The following is a 20,910-nucleotide window of genomic DNA, read 5'->3' as shown; positions in this document are numbered from 1 at the left end:
GATTAAATTTGTTTCCTCCGAAATCACTACATTTAGTCATAACTGAACGCACTGCATTTTGTCACAATGACCGTAGTCCGCCGCTCGTGCAAAAGGCAGTGAAATTGACGAGTCTGTTTAGCGCGGTAGTGGTTCCGCTGTGCTGCATAGCACGCTTTTCTGTACCTCTCTTCGTTTTAACTTTCTGAGCGCGTTTTTAATCCAAACACATCATATCTATATGTTTCTGGAATTAGGAACCGACAAGGAATAAGATGAAATTGTTTCTAAATCGATTTCGGAAATTTTATTTTAATCATAATTTTTATATTTTTAATTTTCAGAGCTTGTTTTTAATCCGAATATAACATATTTATATGTTTTTGGAATCAGAAAGGGAATTTAGTGCGTCCCAGGACCCCTCTTTGAAATGTTAGTGCGTCCCGGGACCCCCTCCACACATTTCTAGTACGTGTTTTCGGCTTCTAGTGCGTATAGGACGCAGGGACGCACACAATGGGGAGTCCTGGGTGTGTTGTACCGGGAGCATCTCGTTACTCCCCCGTATCGTTACTCCCCCGGCTCGCTACTAACCCTAACCCTAACCCTATGGGGGAGTAACGAGCCAGGGGAGTAACGAGCTGATCCTTGTTGTATCAATATAGCTAACCTGGGCTCAAAAGCCACTTAGTATCGTTTTCACGGCACATGCAAATAGAACGTTTTTCAGTTTTCATCGTGTAAATCAGAATTTGGGAACGAGAGTAACTGTTGAAACTGACTGATCACGGTCGTTATAATGAGACAATTGAAGAAAACGGAGGTATAACTGTGGGTGTCCAAGCAAACTACTGTCTTCCCAGCTTTTCAGTGTATTTTAGATTTCAACCGCACAACAATAACTATTCAATTCTCCAAAAGCGCGTTCCCTGAATATAAGGAGAAAAGAACAAGAACCATTGAGCTGAAACTCTTTGTTTTTAACAGTCAACTTTTGTGTCGAGGAAGATAAGGAGGGAAAACAAGTGTCAGGCCCCATAGCCTGAGGAAAGTCAAGTGCCTCGGGGATACCTGACACGTCACATAACACGGTTAGATGTGTTTTGCTCCAATTGACGTAATAACCGAGGTTATTCTGAAGAGGAAGCCACTGCATCAGCCCCCCCCCCCCCCCCCCACCACCACCTCGCCTCCACCTCTATCAAACTCTCTTAAAGGCACAGTGCAGCTCACAGCCTTCGTTTTGCGTTTTTGTTGCAGCTGAGTGCATTTAAAGTTCAACAATCCTCCTATGGTAGTAAAACAAACCCAAAACTACCCAACGACGACATCTGTGAAGCTCGACAGTTTCTTGTTCACGCGAGTGCATAAATTAACCTAGTTATTACGTGGTGTTTGGTCGGAGTTCGATTCAACTGAGTGATTCCGGCCTCCATTTTGTTTTACACAAACTCATGATGACGTCTGACATAGTTTGCTAGTGATGTGGTTTTTTTGTGCATGATGTGGTGATCTACCTGATCTAAATTTAGATCCAAAAATAGGTCAAGACCAGCCGGGTCCGAGTACGAAATTAATTCGTAAAAAAATCGCAGTTCTTGACTCTTTGGGTGCAAGTCAATGAAACTTGGTAGTTCTTCTAACGGATAGCTGCCTGAGGTATGACTAAATGCCCCAGGGGCTTCGTGCACCTGGATTTGACAAGTTCAGTACCTTTAAAAAGTGACAAGACATGGACTGTATTCATGTTAGGCAGTTGTCAGTCAGTGAGGGCTAAACATACAAAGCAAAAGCACGGTGAAAAGAATTTCAGTTGGGGATATTCACATCATAATAGAAAATCCGATTTTCTATTCTTGGCCCTGACGCAATCCACCCGCTTCAACCCGGGTGCATGGTTATACCCCCCAGGATATGCAAAAAAGGTGAGACATTCTACAATTTTGGTACCTTTTGCTGAGCTTTGTTGCCGGGTTAATTAGTGTACTTTACGCCGGGTCACGTAGTTGATGGTTATTGAATACATGTATACATGAGTACCCTGATCTGCGTGACTAATCTAGTATGACGAATCAGCGGTTTGCTGCCACATTCAGCATCGGCTCGGCTGTGTTGCAGCCTTGCTACAGTGGAACGCACCTTTAATGACCTCCAACAATCGATCTGTGCAAACTGATTAAGTCTTACAAAGGAGGGAGTCTTAAAATGGGGGTAAAGTCACAGGGATCACGAACAGAAAACCTTGGGGGAAAATAATATCCTAAGTGACTGAAGAAGGGATCGAAATCTTAAGGAAAAGGGGGGGGGGGGGGTGTTGTAGACAGGGGAGTTCCACTGTAATTGACATTAAATGCAATAGAAATGTAAAAATATCGACACAGTTGCTTGGTAGACCTATCAAACATTGGGAGGTAGGATCATGATGAAACGAAGAGGTTTATGCATGGCAACTTGAAACAGCATGTTCGCGGGGAAATAACTCGTGCAAAGGTGATTATGTATGCTGTGTTTACTTCCCTTGCCCGTTTGGATCAGGGGAATATGCTATACTTACCTTCAAAACCTTGTGATCATTTCTTACAATATTGACTACAAAGAATGAAACCCTTTTATATATCGTCAAACTACAGAGGATTAATATAATGTTTTTAAAGGAATACTCCACACACACAAGAACACACAAAAACACACACACAAGTCAACACACAAAAAACAAGAGGCAAAACCTTGAAGACTCCCGTATGAAAACCGTCGCAACAAACCTTCAACCAATGTAGGCCTACTCTCTACTGTCCGAATGAACGCACGCACGCACCCCTCCCGGCCAAACACAGGCGCATGTAGAAGCAGACCGGCGATTATTTCATTTAGTATAAGATAGTTTATCTAGATGTATGCATTCATTTGTTACTTTGTTGGTTCGTCTCACACGAATATTCGCGAGATTACCAAACGGGACACGTTACGGTAGGTTATGCGGTCATCACACGAAAAACGGACGAAAGTAAGCGTTCGTCTGACAATAAGATTACCATGCACTTGTGCTTAGCTATAGACCAGTAAGGAACGCCTCCCCTCCACGTGAAAACAGGTCAGCTCTCTCCAGGCTAGTTTTTACATGGGATGAAACCACCCCTCCACGTGAACACATGCCAAACATCAACAGTCATACTGAATCCTGGGCAGAGTTAGATTTTTTTGGGATAAATCAAGTCAATATCACGGAGACCAGTGGCTTTTGACAAATTAATTCATAAAAAAAAATACACTCTACACGTGAATCTTCCAGTCTATTGATTTTTGGTATGAGTCCCAATTCGGTATGCGTTATCTAATGTAGAAGCCTGCCCAGATCTGAGATGGTGAGCCAAATTGCGCGAAGAACTGTGGATGTCATTGATGGTGAAGATATACGTTTATTTTGTCTTTATTATATTTCTGCTACAACATATAATCTCGTACTTGTGTTTTTCAGGTGATGATGTCGTTGACAAGGCTGCTGTTCCATTTTTTGCTCATTATCGTCACTTTCAGTCCAGCTCAGGTAAAAAGGAAACACAAACCAGATACAACCAAATTCAACCCAACAACAAGTCGCGTAAGGCGAAAATACAATATTTAGTCAAGTAGCTGTCGAACTCACAGAATGAAACTGAACGCAATGCCATTTTTCAGCAAGACCGTATACTCGTAGCATCGTCAGTCCACCGCTCATGGCAAAGGCAGTGAAATTGACAAGAAGAGCGGGGTAGTAGTTGCGCTAAGAAGGATAGCACGCTTTTCTGTACCTCTCTTTGTTTTAACTTTCTGAGCGTGTTTTTAATCCAAACATATCATATCTATATGTTTTTGGAATCAGGAACCGACAAGGAATAAGATGAAAGTGTTTTTAAATTGATTTGGACAATTTAATTTTGATAATAATTTTTATATATTTAATTTTCAGAGCTTGTTTTTAATCCGAATATAACATATTTATATGTTTTTGGAATCAGCAAATGATGGAGAATAAGATAAACGTAAATTTGGATCGTTTTATAAATTTTTATTTATTTTTACAATTTTCAGATTTTTAATGACCAAAGTCATTAATTAATTTTTAAGCCACCAAGCTGAAATGCAATACCGAAGTCCGGGCTTCGTCGAAGATTACTTGACCAAAATTTCAACCAATTTGGTTGAAAAATGAGGGCGTGACAGTGCCGCCTCAACTTTCACGAAAAGCCGGATATGACGTCATCAAAGACATTTATAAAAAAAATGAAAAAAACGTATGGGGATTTCATACCCAGAAACTCTCATGTCAAATTTCATAAAGATCGGTCCAGTAGTTTAGTCTGAATCGCTCTACACACACACACACACACAGACACACAGACACACAGACACACGCACATACACCACGACCCTCGTTTCGATTCCCCCTCGATGTTAAAATATTTAGTCAAAACTTGACTAAATATAAAAACCAAAAACTTGGCCTTACCAACTTAACAGAAATCTCTCTCCGGGTGAAAGTGTTATATCAGTGGGGTGCGCTGCTAGATATTAAAGGAATTATCCCCGCTAAAACACAGCCTCAAATCACCCCATTACTTATACACATTTCGGGCTTGGATTGCAATAATCAATGAAGCCTGTTTGATTGCTTTTTGGGGGGCACAAAGACATGCGCACGCTGCCCACCACTACCATTCGTCTTACCCAATGTCGTCGTCACTACGCCACCATGTTTTAAAAGCATACTTCAAAATGTCAGCCTCATTTGCATGATTTCCACAAATTCACTTTAAAGATACCTTTCTGCAGATGTAAACCACTGTCATTAACCATTATACAGGGTGACTACCCCCAAAAATGCAACCCCCATAAATGCTAATAAGTTCTACATCTTTTGACCGAATTACTTCATATTTGGTGTACATTTAGTTCAGCTTTTGCATGACCAGTCTACAAAGTTTGTCGTTAAATTGTCTGACGTTTGTACCCTTTCCAAAAAAACAAACAAACAGCGATCGACTCAACAGTAAGAGGTTTGCAGCTGACCGGTAGCCAAACTAAGCAAACTTTAAGCCCCCCAGATTGGTACCTTTGGGGTCATTTGAAGCATCTAGTATACCATAACCAACGGCTTAGACAACCAATCACTGAAATGTTAGCCTCGATATGCGCATTATTGTGGATGGAGTGTGTATACGTGCAAACAAAGCGTGTGTGTCTTAGTATTTGTACACGTGCACGTGCTTCCTTCGCAGTGTGGCAGGCCATGTCCAGCCCGCCAGTTCAAACCCGGCGGCCACGGTGACTGCACACGATGCCAGAGCTGTGGAGACTTCAAGGTTATTCGACCGTGCACTGCCACACAGGATGCTTCCTGTAGCGATGAGCTTCGAACGAAAGTTGTTCATTTTTGTAAGAGTTTTGTTTGGGTCTTAAGTATACGTTAGGTAGTTGATGGCTGTACTATGTGCTGAACGCCCCTTTGATTCGCTTCGTTGAGCAAAACAAACAACCAAACAAACAAACAGACGAGAAAAAAAAGAAGAAACAAACACAAATTAAACAACCAGACAAACGAGCGAGCAAGCAAATAAACAAACCAAAACTAACGAATGTCTAGCTCGGGATATATCCCGGGAACATTTTGAGATGACCACACGTGAATCATATGAGGACGTGCATACATATATATTTATATTGATTGGTTAACTGATGCATTTATTAACTGACTGCTTGTTTGTCTTCTAAAACAGCATGTTACGAGCGGAGCAGCAAGAATGACCTCCTGCTTGGACTGTTCCTGGAAGACAGGATTCCTGCTCTTCAACACATGAAGAAGAAAACTCTGGACAAGACGCACATTGGAGCTTGTGGAGTGTTAAAGGTAGACACATGAAGTCAGTGCTGTTTACAACAACAACAACAACAACAACAACAACAACAACAACAACAGAACAACACGAACAACAAGAACAACAACACTCAAAATCTGTCAGCGTGCGTTTTTGTGATTTTAACGTTTATTTGGTAACAAAGCTGCCAAACGATGTTTGCAAGTATCTTTTTTTTCACTAAGACCCATGGGGCGATGAAACAACATGTAACAACATAACACACCTCATACACACACACACAGAGGGAAAGTAAATTAATATCATAATAAGATTCATCTAGGAGTCAAATAAACGAAAACACGAAATTCCACACAGAGGGAAAGTAAATTCATATTCATCTAGGGGTCAAATAAACAAAAACACGACTGAAAAGGCTGCAGACGTAGCCTATTTTGTAGAGGTCGCACACGGTACAAAACACTCTGCCATTTACTTTTACATGGAATTGTGCTGCTGTTGTATAGAGATACCATCAAACGGCTATTTATAGTCTAAAATCACGTTTCTCTCTGCACATATTTTAATCATATAGAAAATGAACAATCAGACAACACAAAACAAACATATGATCAGTTGTAGAACCCCTTTGAATCCCAGCTGACTCTTAATTTTCCAAAAAAGGAATTTTTCCCCAAAAACATTTCAACAACAACATCAGCAACATTTATTTTACTGTTCATTGCATTTTTTACACTGTAAGCACCTGGTATCATTACAGTTATACAGGTCTTAGATAGCCTCGTAACCAAGAGAGAGAGAGAGAGAGATACTGAGAGAGAGAGAGAGAGAGAGAGAGAGAGAGAGAGAGAGAGAGAGAGAGAGAGTTTCTCATACTGCAACAATAAATTACAACAAGTCGCGTAAGGCGAAAATACAATATTTAGTCAAGTAGCTGTCGAACTCACAGAACACGTGGAATTGACAAGAAGAGCGGGGTATTCGTTGCGCTGAGAAGGATAGCACGCTTTTCTGTACCTCTCTTTGTTTTAACTTTCTGAGCGTGTTTTTAATCCAAACATATCATATCTATATATTTTTGGAATCAGGAACCGACAAGGAATAAGATGAAAGTGTTTTTAAATTGATTTCGAGAAAAAAAATTTGATAATAATTTTTATATATTTAATTTTCAGAGCTTGTTTTTAATCCGAATATAACATATTTATATGTTTTTGGAATCAGCAAATGATGGAGAATAAGATAAACGTAAATTTGGATCGTTTTATAAATTTTTATTTTTTTTTACAATTTTCCGATTTTTAATGACCAAAGTCATTAATTAATTTTTAAGCCACCAAGCTGAAATGCAATACCGAACCCCGGGCTTCGTCGAAGAGTACTTGACCAAAATTTCAACCAATTTGGTTGAAAAATGAGGGCGTGACAGTGCCGCCTCAACTTTCACGAAAAGCCGGATATGACGTCATCAAAGACATTTATCAAAAAAATGAAAAAAACGTTCGGGGATTTCATACCCAGGAACTCTCATGTCAAATTTCATAAAGATCGGTCCAGTAGTTTAGTCTGAATCGCTCTACACACACACACACACACACGCACGCACACACATACGCACATACACCACGACCCTCGTTTCGATTCCCCCTCGATGTTAAAATATTTAGTCAAAACTTGACTAAATATAAAAACTAAAACAAAATGACTCACATCATTTAATTCTCAGAGCATCAATACGCATGCATGTCTAACATGGAATACACAAAACCGTTTCATCTTTTTTTCCTCTCCCAAAGTCTTTTATGTTTGGATTAAAAACACGCTCAGAAAGTTAAAACAAAGAGAGGTACAGAAAAGCGTGCTATCCTTCTTAGCGCAACTACTACCCCGCTCTTCTTGTCAATTTCACTGCCTTTGCCATGAGCGGTGGACTGACGATGCTACGAGTATACGGTCTTGCTGAAAAATGGCATTGCGTTCAGTTTCATTCTGTGAGTTCGACAGCTACTTGACTAAATATTGTATTTTCGCCTTACGCGACTTGTTTGTCTTTCTGTCGCCAGCACTACGAAAAGCGTCTTCTGTATTCACGCAAGTTGCTCAGCCAGGGCGACTGTCCCAAAGGCACTTACACTTACTATGGAACAAAGTCAGAATTGCACAAGTGTCAAGCGTGCTCCAAGTGTCCATCTGGAAGCCACGAAGTATACTCTTGTGGGACTATGCAGGACACTGTGTGCAGTTTTCCCAGAGTCAACGACACCATCGAGCTCTTCCGTTTCAGTAAGTATTAGTAAATGTACAAAATGTACATGTACTGTACTTTATTGTCTTGCTTTTATAGGATAGCATTTATAACCCATTCACTCACGTCACAAGTCGATCCACGTGCTTCACACGGGGATACAAACAACAGTGAATAAAAGCGCCCATTTGACTGCACGATCTTCAACTAAAGAATTTAAAGAACAGGTTTACTTGACTTATTGTACCCGGAAGCGTTATTTTTAGCATAGATAAGAGATCAGATGCTACGCTATACCAGGCTAGATTTGACAAAGGATCAAGAGTATGGTGGGTTGGGATGATTGAAACCGGTAGTCAGAGAATCTTGCCACTGAAATGTCTCGTCCATATGTCAGTTTAATTAGACATGGTAATGTCTACCTCCTTTTGACCTATAGTTGCACTCAGACTGGACCAGATTCAGTCAAAAATAGATCACACGACTGCATTATCAAAAACTATTTCTAGGGGAGGGTTGGTCATATTGAATGCTTTAAGATTCTGACTTGTTTTTGAACAAGCAATACCCATTTATTACAAGTTCTGACAATGTCCACATACAACATTTGACAATATTCCCGCAGTATAGTAATAACGGGCTGCTACAGAATGGTGGCCTCAACTGCCCCATTTTTCAGACAGATTGTTATCATACAGTTCATTCGAAAAATCACTTCTTGGCATGCGTTTTCATAAATCCTGCTTTTCTATTTCAGTCTGCAATGCGAAAGGCACAACAGTCCAGATCTACAGTTCCAAACGAGCCTTACTTCCACAGTACAGGCTTGATGTTATTTCGAAGAAGCTTCACAGTCGTCTATGCAGAATTCTAAAGAGGGTAAGATATCAATTCCCTATTTAACATAGGACAGCTCTTCTGGCCGCATAAATTCCACGAAAACACTTGAAAGATTTAGACTGACTTCGGGTTTGCACTCTCTGCATCAGAAGACGACAGTCGTAGACTTTGTAACGAGTTACTGTAATTAGTAACATGCTTCATTGCAAATAAACATCGACATTTCTTTACCACTCACTTATCTATTTCTGCAATAATTTCACAAAACTTTACAGTTGTACAGTAAACAACTGTTGTTAAACATCACACATGGTGACCCCCCCCCCCCCCCCCCCCCTTAAACAAACCAACAACCCCACACGTACACAAACAAAACCAAACCAAAAAAGCACAACATGACCCACAAAAATGCAAATAACTTCTACATCTGTTGAATGAATTTCTTCATATTTATTTTGGTGTACATCACTTTCAGCTAACGCATGACTAGTCCACAAAGTGGTACACTTTTAGGTCCAAGGGTCTGACTTTTGTGCTCTTTCGAAATTGAGCGGTACTATTCAAACTATTCAAATTTAAGCCGTCCAGATTGTTACCTTTGGGATGACGGGCGCAGTGGCTTGGTGGTAAGACGTCGGCCTCCTAATCGGGAGTTCTCCCAGACCTAGCCTGCTAGTGATTTAACCCCCTTCGTGTGTACACGGAAAAGATCCTGTAATCCATATCAGAGTTCGGTGGGTTATAGAAACACGAAAATGCGATCGCTTCTAACATTTAGTATAATTTCTGACAAATGCACGCTATGTAATAATTTGATAACATTATTGACGTCATGTGGTAAAACCGGAAAGTTGAATTATTTTGCGATAGCAAAATCCTTTTACAATGATCACTTTCCTTTTATAACGAGGTGATCTTTAATGTTATGGGTAAAAATCTAACAGATTGAACCAAATTATCCCTTTTCAAGCCTGTGTATGTGTAAACTCTTTTTCACTTCGACTCGGTTCGGTTTTCGGAGTTGATTCAGAATAATCCATTATGTTATGTATATGACTGTTGTTTTCCTCAGTAAATTAACAATTGTTGATGTTACATAATTCTAGCTGTGAGAATAAACAATTTCCAAGATGTTTCTGATTGCGGTTTTATATCCTTGGCGGATTATGACATTATTCAGTTATTCTGCAGAAAAACGAAAATGCTGGAGAAAAACTGTCTGCGGTTTTTCTCCAGCATTTCTGTTTTTTTCTGCAGAATAACTGAAGAAAGTCATCATCCGCCAAGGATAGTTTTAACCAGGCGTTCGGTTAGCTATACATATCGGTTAAGAAAATGGCATTTCCTCTTTTGTCGTCCGCATGTTATACAGATGTTGTTAAAAATAAAACTGTGTATACGAATTAGGCATTTTACTTGCTGTCTGATGGCAACCATCTTTAGCTTTCGTTTAAGGTATAATTTGCTTATATCCGTATGCAGTCAAGCGGTACATGACGTTTTTTTGTAACCTACCCCCTGCGTCATGGCTGCATTTTTGCAGAATATGGGTTATGTTACGAAAACGCATCTCATTCTTAGGTGGTTGGGTTTAGCCATTTGTCGTTTACCGAACTGTGGCTGCAAATACAACGAACTTTCCAAAAAACATAATATCTAATGTGACCACCCAAAGTAACCCTCCCACTATAGCCAGCCAGGTGACTAATGAGTGAACGTGGGAGTTTCAGCCCATGAACGAAGAAGAAGAAGAAGAAGAAGAAGAAGAAGAAGAAGAAGAAGAAGAAGTTACCTTTGGGATGATTTGAACATCCGCCCAAGCTTTTATATGGCCACGGTGCACTACCACATGGACACATACCAAAATTACGTTCTGTGCAGAGTGGGAATTAGGTTTTGATGAGTTTTATTCGTACGTGACACCAATATGTCAATTTGCAAAATTAGTTATGTCCAGTTATGCACACAATAGGTGTCTGAATTTCCTTTCTGTACAAGTGGAAGGGTGTTCTTATCCCATGTAAAAGTCTGGACAGATCAGTGGTGGTTAACATGATTGTTTACACCAGAAGGACGGTATCTGCTGAGTTATGTTTATCACACTTGGTTACATTTGTAATTCATTTTACCAAATACTCTTTGGTTCAAATGTATATATAAAAAAAGACAGCCCCCCCTCCCACACACACACACACACACACACAAAACAACAACAAAGGCAACCGAACAACAACACATTGAGAACTATGTTCTGTGGCTTATTAAGTCTTTCTCTGAAATGTCTTATAATCTTCTGTCACCCACTAGGCAAAGCCTCGTTCAGCGGCCGCTCATGAAAGCACAAACATCAAGGCAAGGAAACAGCGCACTTCCACTCCAAGTGTCCGAGCTGTGAGAGGCAACACGACAGTAATCACAACCACATCCAAAATAACACCATCATCAGTCTTATTCTCAACACCAGCAGCAGCAGCAACAACAACAGCAGCAGCAGTAAGAACAGCAGCAGTAATAACAGCAGCAGGAGCAGGATCATCAATGTCTACGGTATCATCGCCACGAAAAGCATCGGCACCAACATCATTATCGACATCATGGTTGCTGAAAACAGACACAACTGTGTTGAATAAATTTGAGTGAGTGAAAGGAATCTGTTGACTCTATATTAAATGCCAAAGTTTTACAAATCAGCTTTCTGGCATCGGGAGAAAAAAAGGAGTGAGTCCGATTCAACATTGATCTCATTCTTGGTTTTGTACGCGCCCTACTCTTTAAAAACTATTAACATTTGATGCTTATAACAGTTGAATGTAGAAGGTTCATTGAAAGTCAGTTACTTAATATTTAAATGGAATACATTGTTATCTTTAGTTGTTCAAAGAGAGAGAGAGAGAGAGAGAGAGAGAGAGAGAGAGAGAGAGAGAGAGAGAGAGAGAGAGATTGTTTTTATTTGGCCATAAATAAGTAGGACATTTTGTCACGCAGGTTCCCAGGTACAGAAGCCAGTTTTGAGGAGAAGGCCTCGAATGTTGATCAGGACCAGAAAATAATCACCACAGCAGGTACATTTCTCTGTCCATTTGTTTTCCATTACTTTATTATCGCATTACTAGAACATTCTGGTCGCTTCCTCACAGTGAAACACTAGCAGCAACAAGATTCGCGCTACCCAGGTGTTTGCCTGTTTTAATAAACCATCGGCACTTCTGGCAGAATGCCTAATGTCTTTTACATGCCAGTCACACTTCCAAAGTATTAGGAACTGTCCTAGTACTGCAGGTTTCTTGTTTGAAAATGGGTCAACGTGGGAAGTGTCCCTTGACGGAAAGAAAATTATATGTAAAGCATAGGAAGGTTCCTATCTTAGAGAGAGAGAGAGAGAGAGAGAGAGAGAGAGAGAGAGAGAGAGAGAGAGAGAGAGAGAGAGAGAGAGTTTTACTCTCGTGTCATTAACTATTTGAAATATCCACCAATAAAAGAAAACACAAATGTAAGATAAACATAGAAATGTATATGCAAGATACATATTCCATGTCTTTGTTTCAGTACATCAGTCTTAACTTTGGTGACTGTTTCTTTACTTTTTTTTCAGGGTTGATAGGCCTCATCGCCGGCCTATCTTGCTTGGTAGTGATGATCATAGTTGGTGTTTGCATCACGGTAAACAGAACAAGAATACATAAGGCACTAGGCAAAAACCAGAGTAGTCACAGTTGGACTGATGTTACGACAAACTGCGAATTTTCAGACGAAGCTTATGGTATGTCGTCAGTAGCTCATAGTGAGAAAAACAACCAAGACCATTCCGCTGACTGTGGACAGTTGGGGAGTAAACCGCAAAAAATCGTTGATCCCTTGAGGTTGAAAAAAAGACCGAAGAGCTATGACAGCGGCTACACCACGGCAAGTTCGCGAGGTTCTGGCCAGCTTAGCAGGCCAGTGTGCCGAGAAAGCCAGAGAGTTTCCATTTCAATACAGTCCTGTAGAGGAGCGGATGAGCTGCTACTCGGAAGCTCCCCGACAGTTTTCACGAGAAAAGGATCTTTGGAATCATCTGTGAGAGATTCCACCCACGATGACCTTGTGAATCCTTGGACAAGCCTGACAGATGATTGCCCTGCACACCCACATTTGCGTTCAGACATAGGCCCCACATCTTTGGAAATGTCCAGTTATCCTGCACACCCTACCCTTGACATGGAATCAAAGGATGGAGCTATACAGAATCCATGTCTTTCTCCAGTGTATGATGCCAGTTCGAAACTGAATCCCGGAGAAAGGTACAGCAATATCTTCCACGACGTTCAAAGGTTGAGCTTTGATTCTTGCTTCTCTGATGAAAGCATCACAGATTTGATTGCCAACGACCGAAGAATCTCTTTTCCTTCTGCAGCTGTCGCAAATGTCGTATGTTTGGAAAACCTCATCGATCAGGAAGTATCTTCTGGTTCCGACAGTCCAACCATTGCTAACCCAAACGAAGTTCTTTCATTGAAAAATAGTAAACGGGGGGACTCAAGGGAAAAGCCTCGCAAGCGCAGTGGCGATTCATCGTCGTCTGCAGTTAGCAGCTCTGTCTCTATGCGCATCAATGTTCCCTTCAAGAAAAAGGCAGCAGCGACCGACTTCTGTGTTGAATGGCTACACAAAGAAAGGACTATCGGGCCAGAAAACTTTCTGTCTACCTATACCTCATCTATGACCACGCAAACAGACGACTGGGACAAAACCAACCTGAGAGCAAAGCCGACGTTTTGTGCATCATGGCAAGGCTCCAAGAGTTTCTCCACTGCAGGAGGGACTTGGACATTACCGAACAGCGATCTGAAGCTAGTAGTTCCCGGTAACGCGGTCCTTTCAGGAAGCTACGCGGATGTTTCTGCGGCCACTTACACAAATCTGCCGCACCTCCGCCAAGTATTGAACCTGACAGACGAAGAGGTTTTTGTCGGTCCTTTGGCAGAGTTAGATGCTGGTTCTGGTTTTCGATTCCAAGAGAACATCGAGGTGTACTATCCACACTGCCTACCTAATGGCGTGAAAGAAATACATGTCAAGGTTCATCACATCGAAAGAAGCCAAACTGGAGGGCTTTTGGTTCGGCTCTTGCAGTCCAAGAAAGACTACAAACAGAAAAGAACGAAGAGAGAATCACGTAACTCAGAAGAACCTCTGAGCTCTGGTGACGAATACGAACCGGAAGAGGACCTTGGCTTCTATGAGTTTCTTCCAAGCGGAGAACTGGTCGTGTACACACGGAGATTTTGTGGCTACATCTGCTCGGTCTGTGAGCAAAGCCGACTTGAACCACAGATAAGGTTGGTCGCCACTGCTGGTCAACACCAAGAACCAAGACGTAGCGGTGAACTTCATCAGGTCAGCCTCCGTCTCTACCTGTGGGACAGAAAGATAAACATCACAGATTTCAGACGGGTGAGTAAATTGTAGCACTGATGGGTATCTTTTGGGGGGCGATTGGTACCAAACAACTGGGAAAAAAACCCCACTTGTTCAATACAAGTTTTAGAGACACTTACTTTTCAAGAATGGCAGCTTCTTTGCCTGATTTTAATAGCCCTTAATTGCAAATCTCTGTTGAGGGTAGAAACGAATTTGAATCCAGTAATGTAACATAATCATTTATTCTTGGTATTTTTCTCTCTAATGTTCTTGGTCCTACCTTCGTGCACAAGCTGTTTGCAAATCATGATTGTTCAAAAAGTGAGGTGATTATGACTTTACGGTTGCTTTGCAGGACAACCTGAGAAATGAAGTCGTGGAGGAGAGGTCTCTGAGTGCTGTTCAGGACTACGAGAATTCACTGCTGAAAATGGAGTTAACTTTCTACAACAAAGACTATGGTGATGAGGAAACGGAATGTCAGTGGAAACATGCCATTAGACCCAACACACCAAAACCCATCTTCCCTGCTGTTAAGGTGTGAGGGTGTGGTTAATGTTGACACAGTAATACCTTGAAGCTTACATTCTAAACATGGCAAACTATTGAGGTCATCATTTAAACCATTGCAAACATCCTTCCCGCAGCCCTTTTAGACCACTCCATTTCTGTAGTTTTGTTTCTCAACAAAATGAAAACCTTATTCTCACGATCTTGGTCCTTTTTACATTTAGTCAAGTTTTGACTAAATGTTTTAACGTAGAGGGGGAATCGAGACGAGGGTCGTGGTGTATGTGCGTGCGTGCGTGTGTGTGTGTGTATGTGTGTCTGTGTGTCGGTGTGTGTGTGTAGAGCGATTCCGACTAAACTACTGGACCGATCTTTATGAAATTTGACATGAGAGTTCCTGGGTATGAAATCCCCAGACGTTTTTTTCATTTTTTTGATAAATGTCTTTTATGACGTCATATCCGGCTTTTCGTGAAAGTTGAGGCGGCACTGTCACGCTCTCATTTTTCAACCAAATTGATTGAAATTTTGGTCAAGTAATCTTCGACGAAAATTGTAAAATAAATATTTTTTTTTATAAAACGATCCAAATTACGTTCATCTTATTCCCCATCATTGTCTGATTCCAAAAACATATACATATGTTATATTTGGATTAAAAACAAGCTCTGAAAATTAAATATATAAAAATTATTATAAAAATTTTTTTTTCGAAATCAATTTAAAAACACTTTCATCTTATTCCTTGTCGGTTCCTGATTCCAAAAACATATAGATATGATATGTTTGGATTAAAAACACGCTCAGAAAGTTAAAACGAAGAGAGGTACAGAAAAGCGTGCTATCCTTCTCAGCGCAACGAATACCCCGCTCTTCTTGTCAATTCCACTGGCACTGCCTTTGCCACGGGCGGTGGAGTGACGATGCTACGAGTATACGGTCTTGCTGCGTTGCGTTGCGTTCAGTTTCATTCTGTGAGTTCGACAGCTACTTGACTAAATGTTGTATTTTCGCCTTACGCGACTTGTTTCTTTCTTTTGTTCGTTTGTTTGTTCGTTTGTGTGTTTGTTTATTTTAAAGTTCTGTCTTTGATAATAATGCTTTTACATTATACAGATGTTGGGAGTTATAAGAAAATACGCAGGGCTGCATGGGATCCTGACTAACATTACTCACAAGTGATCTCATGCACCTGTTTGCCTTATGAAAATTCTGGATAAATGAATATAGCTGCAGGTGTTGAATTGTATGCCCTTGCATATTCCGCAAGAGTTCAGTCTCAGCGGACTAATGTGTGCTATCAAACACTCTTGTTCTTCCTTCAAGAGTTCTGTCTACATGAATAAGTACATGTCCCTCATGCAACGTTCTCTCACAAGTATGTCCCAAAGGAACTTTGCGTAAAACATCTCCTGTGTTGCATCTCAACTTTATGTTTTGTCGTTTTTCTCTAGTCCTTCTCTGTCCTTGCAATTTTAAAGGAGTCTGGCCTTTATTTTAAGATTTGAATTGTAAAAATCCTTGACACGTAGGGTTTCGATTTAGCTTTTATGTTCCCTTCGGGTGACGTTCCTAATTTTGTTTAGTAAAATTGGTTTAATTTAAATATGTGTAATGTTAAACTTGTGGGGTCCTGATTTGGCCTATATGGTCCGCTGGACCCAAAAAGCAACAGCTAACTAACTAACTAACTAACTCTGTCCTTGCAGAGGTTGATAGTGAACTGCTGCTGTGTCACATCTCACGCTTTTGTACCTCTGCAGCTGTGTCACATCTCACGCTTTTGTACCTCTGCAGATGTTCTAGCTGTTTAGTTGCATCTCACATTGTAGTTTCTCCTATCTGAGGAAAGTGCTCTGTGTTTGTTACATTTCATGTTTCCATTTGTCTTGCAGGATTTTTCTCTGCGTGAACTGCTGTGTTGCCATGCCAAAGACTCACCACGCTGCGAAGAATGGCTGGCTGAGAACTTCGTCAAGACGGGAGAACCCTTCTATGACTTTCAATGTATCATTGATGTTGAAAACACTGTCAGCAGCCAGCCTCTTGATGAAAGTGATGGACGGTCTCGCATGAGCAAGCAAGTTACTCTGTTCATTAGGGGCGTCAACGTGATCGACCGCTTTGAAGCTGCTAAAAATGTAAGCTCAGGGTTTTTTCCCTATTTTTTTTGCCATTTATTTTTGTATGACAATTGACATATAAAGGTGCATTGAATGTATCATTAAAATTATTGCCCTTCTTTTTTTGTGTTAAGATAATGTTTGTCTTCTTTGTTCAAGGTTCCCGAACAACTGGGAACATATGGAAGAGGTGTTAACAACCATGCCAACACATGTCGGGGTCAGAAAGAAGCAAGTCAGCAGTAAGTAAAGTCAGTGTTTGTCCAAGTAGGTGGGAAGGGAGGGGTAGAAGATGAACCGGCATGCATCTGTGTTATTGGTGTCGGAGGAGAGGGGGGATTCTTGTATTGCAACCATTGCAGTTCTGACTGTCTTTTGCCCAAGAACGGTTAATCTCTAAGAGAAATCGTTGGGCTTTGCCTTTGCTCTGCTATTCAGACCCCCAAGTCGTTTCTAGTCACGGTAAACAAAATTCTTCTTTTTGTTTTTTTCCAGACCATCATCAAGTCATGTTTCAGATAAAGACCGAAACAATGATTTCTTCCCAGACTGGGAACCCTTGTCAGATGAGATTAATTTGGCGTTGAATCCATCAAGGCACAGCATACCACCAGCCAGGCATCCATCCATAGGTCGTGTTGGAAACCAAGGGTCCTCAGAGAGTGGAAGGCCTCTGTCTTGCCCTGCAAGCTCTAGTATTGACAAGAGTGCCATGGAAGGACCACAGCATCAGTCACAACTTACTGTCATTGCAGAAGAAAAACAGATGAGTATCAGAAGTGAACCTCTTACCAACGAACACCAAAAGGGAAAATCTAGCGTTCAAAGCACCGGAGAAAAGCAGCAAATTGGTCTGAGCACTGGTGCCGAAGAGAGCAATCAAAAAGAAGCAGGCTTGGAATCATCATCAACAGCACAAGCCACGTTGATGCGAGCAGAAGATTCTTTGTCCAGACAAGTTGCAAGGCCCAGGAATTCAGCAGTCGAGGTTTCTCTGAGGCCAACAGAAAGGCAGCTGACTGGAAAAGGTGCCAGACCAAAAGATTCCAACACAGCGGCCCAAAACTCCATGAACCCACCAAACTGGCAGTTGGCCAGACCGGAAACATCCAACACCATGAGACCTACAGAAGGGCAGCTGCCCGGGCAACGCGCTAGAGGTCAACCACCTGACACGGTTGCTCTTGCAAGTTCACCAGCAGTCCTCCGAGAAGACACTGGGTCAGATCAGCAAAGGCAAGGACTTCACAACGCCGTTGATGTTTCAAGAAGACACGCACCTCCTGCCTTTGTTCATCGCTCGGCTAGTGACACTAGCGTTCAGTACGTACAGACTGGTCCACGAGCATTGTCCGACAGAATCTTGGACAGCTTTGATGAGAAAACATGGACTTTTGTTTCTGATCACTGACTCCAAAGCAAACGTTGGGATAGTCACACGTAGTGCAAAGATTGTGGATCTAGTGTGACCTTTGTTCAATCCCCCCCCCCCCCTCTCCCCTCTACCGGTGGTCGACCTTTGTGAAAGTCATTAACTTTGTGTTCTGAAGCTGTCAATCTACCCCCCGCGGGTTAGGGGGAAGAATTTACCCGATGCTCCCCAGCATGTCGTAAGAGGCGACTAACGGATTCTGTTTCTCCGTTTACCCTTGTTAAGTGTTTCTTGTATAGAATATAGTCAATGTTTGTAAAGATTTTTAGTCAAGCAGTATGTAAGAAATGTTAAGTCCTTTGTACTGGAAACTTGCATTCTCCCAGTAAGGTCATATATTGTACTACGTTGCAAGCCCCTGGAGCAATTTTTTGATTAGTGCTTTTGTGAACAAGAAACAATTAACAAGTGGCTCTATCCCATCTTCCCCCTTCCCCCGTCGCGATATAACCTTCGTGGTTGAAAACGACGTTAAACACCAAATAAAGAAAGAAAGAAAGCTGTCGATCTTGATAGATTGTTACCTCACTGTTTAAAGTCCCACGGTTTAATACATTTATACTTTGTACACTCCTGGTTTTACACTCCTGCTGCCCCAATTGCCCCAGAACAAGTGAATTTAGTCAAATGTGGTGACGAGTTGCCGGCAAGTAAATATTTCTGAGCAAAATCCAAACTGGAAATGAAATGACGATTCAAGGAACAAAGGTCGTTGGGAGTACAATTTAATGCAATGCACAAGAACAAAACAGCATAGTAGCTGGAGAAGGAGAGAGACTAAATGTTTTTGTCTCAGTCTCAACTGAAACGTGACCGCACTGATAGTCAAATGCTGTATCACGGCTTTTACGTGTATGACCGTTTTTACCCCGCCATTTAGGCAGCCATACGCCGCTTTCGGAGGAAGCATGCTGGGTATTTTTGTGTTTCTATAACCCACCGAACTCTGACATGGATTACAGGATCTTTTTCGTGCGCACTTGGTCATGTGCTTGCGTGTACACACAGGGGTAGTGTTCGGACACCGAGGAGAGTCTGCACACAAAGTTGACTCTGAGAAATAAATCTCTCGCCGAACGTGGGGACGAACTCACGCTGACAGCGGCCAACTGGATACAAATCCAGCGCGCTACCTATCAATGGAGAACTGTATTTAGGACAATTGTTGTGCTACGTGATTGTTCTTCTAAGCTTTTGCTTTTCTAACGGATGCTTTGATAATGATCTAATGTTCTGAGAGTGTGTGAATTGTGTTCTGCTTTACAAACAAAAAAAAACCAACAACTAACAATTGTTGAATATTAATAAACTAGTGTTCACACAAAATAAAATATGAAGCAAAATGTTCTTAAATATTATATTTGTATGGGCTAAGTTCAAGGGAGACAATATTCACTTATAATGCTCCCTTTGATGCAACATTTTCTGTTGAGGTTTTCTCCCTTATTCCAGGCTACTGTTTAACCGTCCCGTCAGTGAATACGCAGTAGAACTGATGTACTAATTGCAGGGAAAAAACCCACTTGAACAGAGGTTACTCTGGTGCAAAAGTAAACTAAAATCGCGCAAAATTTAATTTGAAACAGGACACACTCTAACAGATATGAATTTACGGGCTGTCTAGTGACTCAGTGTCACACACACACACACACACACACACACTCACGCACATACACACACTAACACACACGCGCGTGCGGCTGTCAAACGCACACGTACACACACACTCACGCCCGCCCCCTCCCGACACACACACACACGCACACACACACACGCACACACACACTCTCTCCCTCTCTCTCTTAACACTCAACACAACTGCCACAAAACAAACTTACACTACAAAACAGACAAACATAACTGATCGTGGTTAACGGCAACATGTTTCCAACCTATGTATTGAGTGTTACGGCATCTGGCTCAACACTAAGACAAATGCGCTGCCACATAAAGCACTAAAGCTGTCTCGCATTGCTTCTGTGTTTGCGGAAGGCCCTCTGGCTGTTTGACGGAGGAGCAATTTGTGCACTGTCTATTTACAGATCCCGCCAATACATTTATCTTTCGTTGTTAGCAAACTCCATTTTTTCAGTTGTTGCATAATTCAGTTGAACCTCCGTTTTAAGACCACTAAAAGTCAGAGAAACATATAATCTTAAAAACGAAGTAGTCATAAAATGGAGAGAATTCATTTCCAACATTCTGTATCCTGACCCTGCGCAGATTAAGACTGGTAGGCCTATATTGACTGGTCATTTTCCCCAAAACGCATTTAAAAAAAGTTAAAAAAAAGAAGAGCCTCAAGGCTGAAGAGGTCAACATTATATTGTACAGAAATCAGCTTTCACATTTAGTTGATATTGATACTCGTGGATATAAAAAAAATGTAGTACCATAAACCATGTAGAAAATATGCATTTGCAGCACTAGCAGACCAAAGCCCTATGTACCAAGAGTGTCCTTGTATATCCTTTCACAATACCAAACCTGTCAAAACAGACCCATTAAGTGCCACAACGACGCTGACTG

General features: G+C 41.3%; 1 protein-coding gene across 1 annotated transcript; it reads left to right on the top strand.

Moving 5' to 3' along the window:
* The first annotated feature begins 1,851 nt into the window (after nucleotides 1–1,851).
* LOC138982420 (uncharacterized) lies at nucleotides 1,852–19,971 on the top strand. Its single transcript, XM_070355698.1, has 13 exons — nucleotides 1,852–1,904; nucleotides 3,455–3,523; nucleotides 5,235–5,391; nucleotides 5,733–5,863; nucleotides 7,895–8,114; nucleotides 8,834–8,955; nucleotides 11,224–11,552; nucleotides 11,902–11,978; nucleotides 12,509–14,349; nucleotides 14,672–14,854; nucleotides 16,722–16,967; nucleotides 17,109–17,191; nucleotides 17,445–19,971. The coding sequence occupies exons 2-13, from the start codon at nucleotides 3,458–3,460 to the stop codon at nucleotides 18,358–18,360; spliced, it is 4,371 nt and encodes a 1,456-aa protein (XP_070211799.1). The 5' UTR covers nucleotides 1,852–1,904; nucleotides 3,455–3,457; the 3' UTR covers nucleotides 18,361–19,971.
* Nucleotides 19,972–20,910: the final 939 nt, after the last annotated feature.

The sequence above is a fragment of the Littorina saxatilis genome, linkage group LG12 (genome assembly GCF_037325665.1).
Source record: "Littorina saxatilis isolate snail1 linkage group LG12, US_GU_Lsax_2.0, whole genome shotgun sequence".
NCBI classification, from domain to species: domain Eukaryota; kingdom Metazoa; phylum Mollusca; class Gastropoda; order Littorinimorpha; family Littorinidae; genus Littorina; species Littorina saxatilis.
The sequence above is the reverse complement of the archived record's forward strand: the minus strand, read 5'-3'. Positions and strand labels throughout refer to the sequence as shown.

What these genes read in the sequence shown, in the direction of transcription:
- LOC138982420 (XM_070355698.1), top strand. Translation starts at nt 3,458, where the DNA reads ATGATGTCGTTGACAAGGCTGCTGTTCCATTTTTTGCTCATTATCGTC. An exon ending in GAGCTTGTGGAGTGTTAAAG is followed by an intron (nt 5,864 to 7,894) that starts GTAGACACATGA and finishes TTCTGTCGCCAG; the next exon opens with CACTACGAAAAGCGTCTTCT. An exon ending in ACTGTGTTGAATAAATTTGA is followed by an intron (nt 11,553 to 11,901) that starts GTGAGTGAAAGG and finishes TTTGTCACGCAG; the next exon opens with GTTCCCAGGTACAGAAGCCA.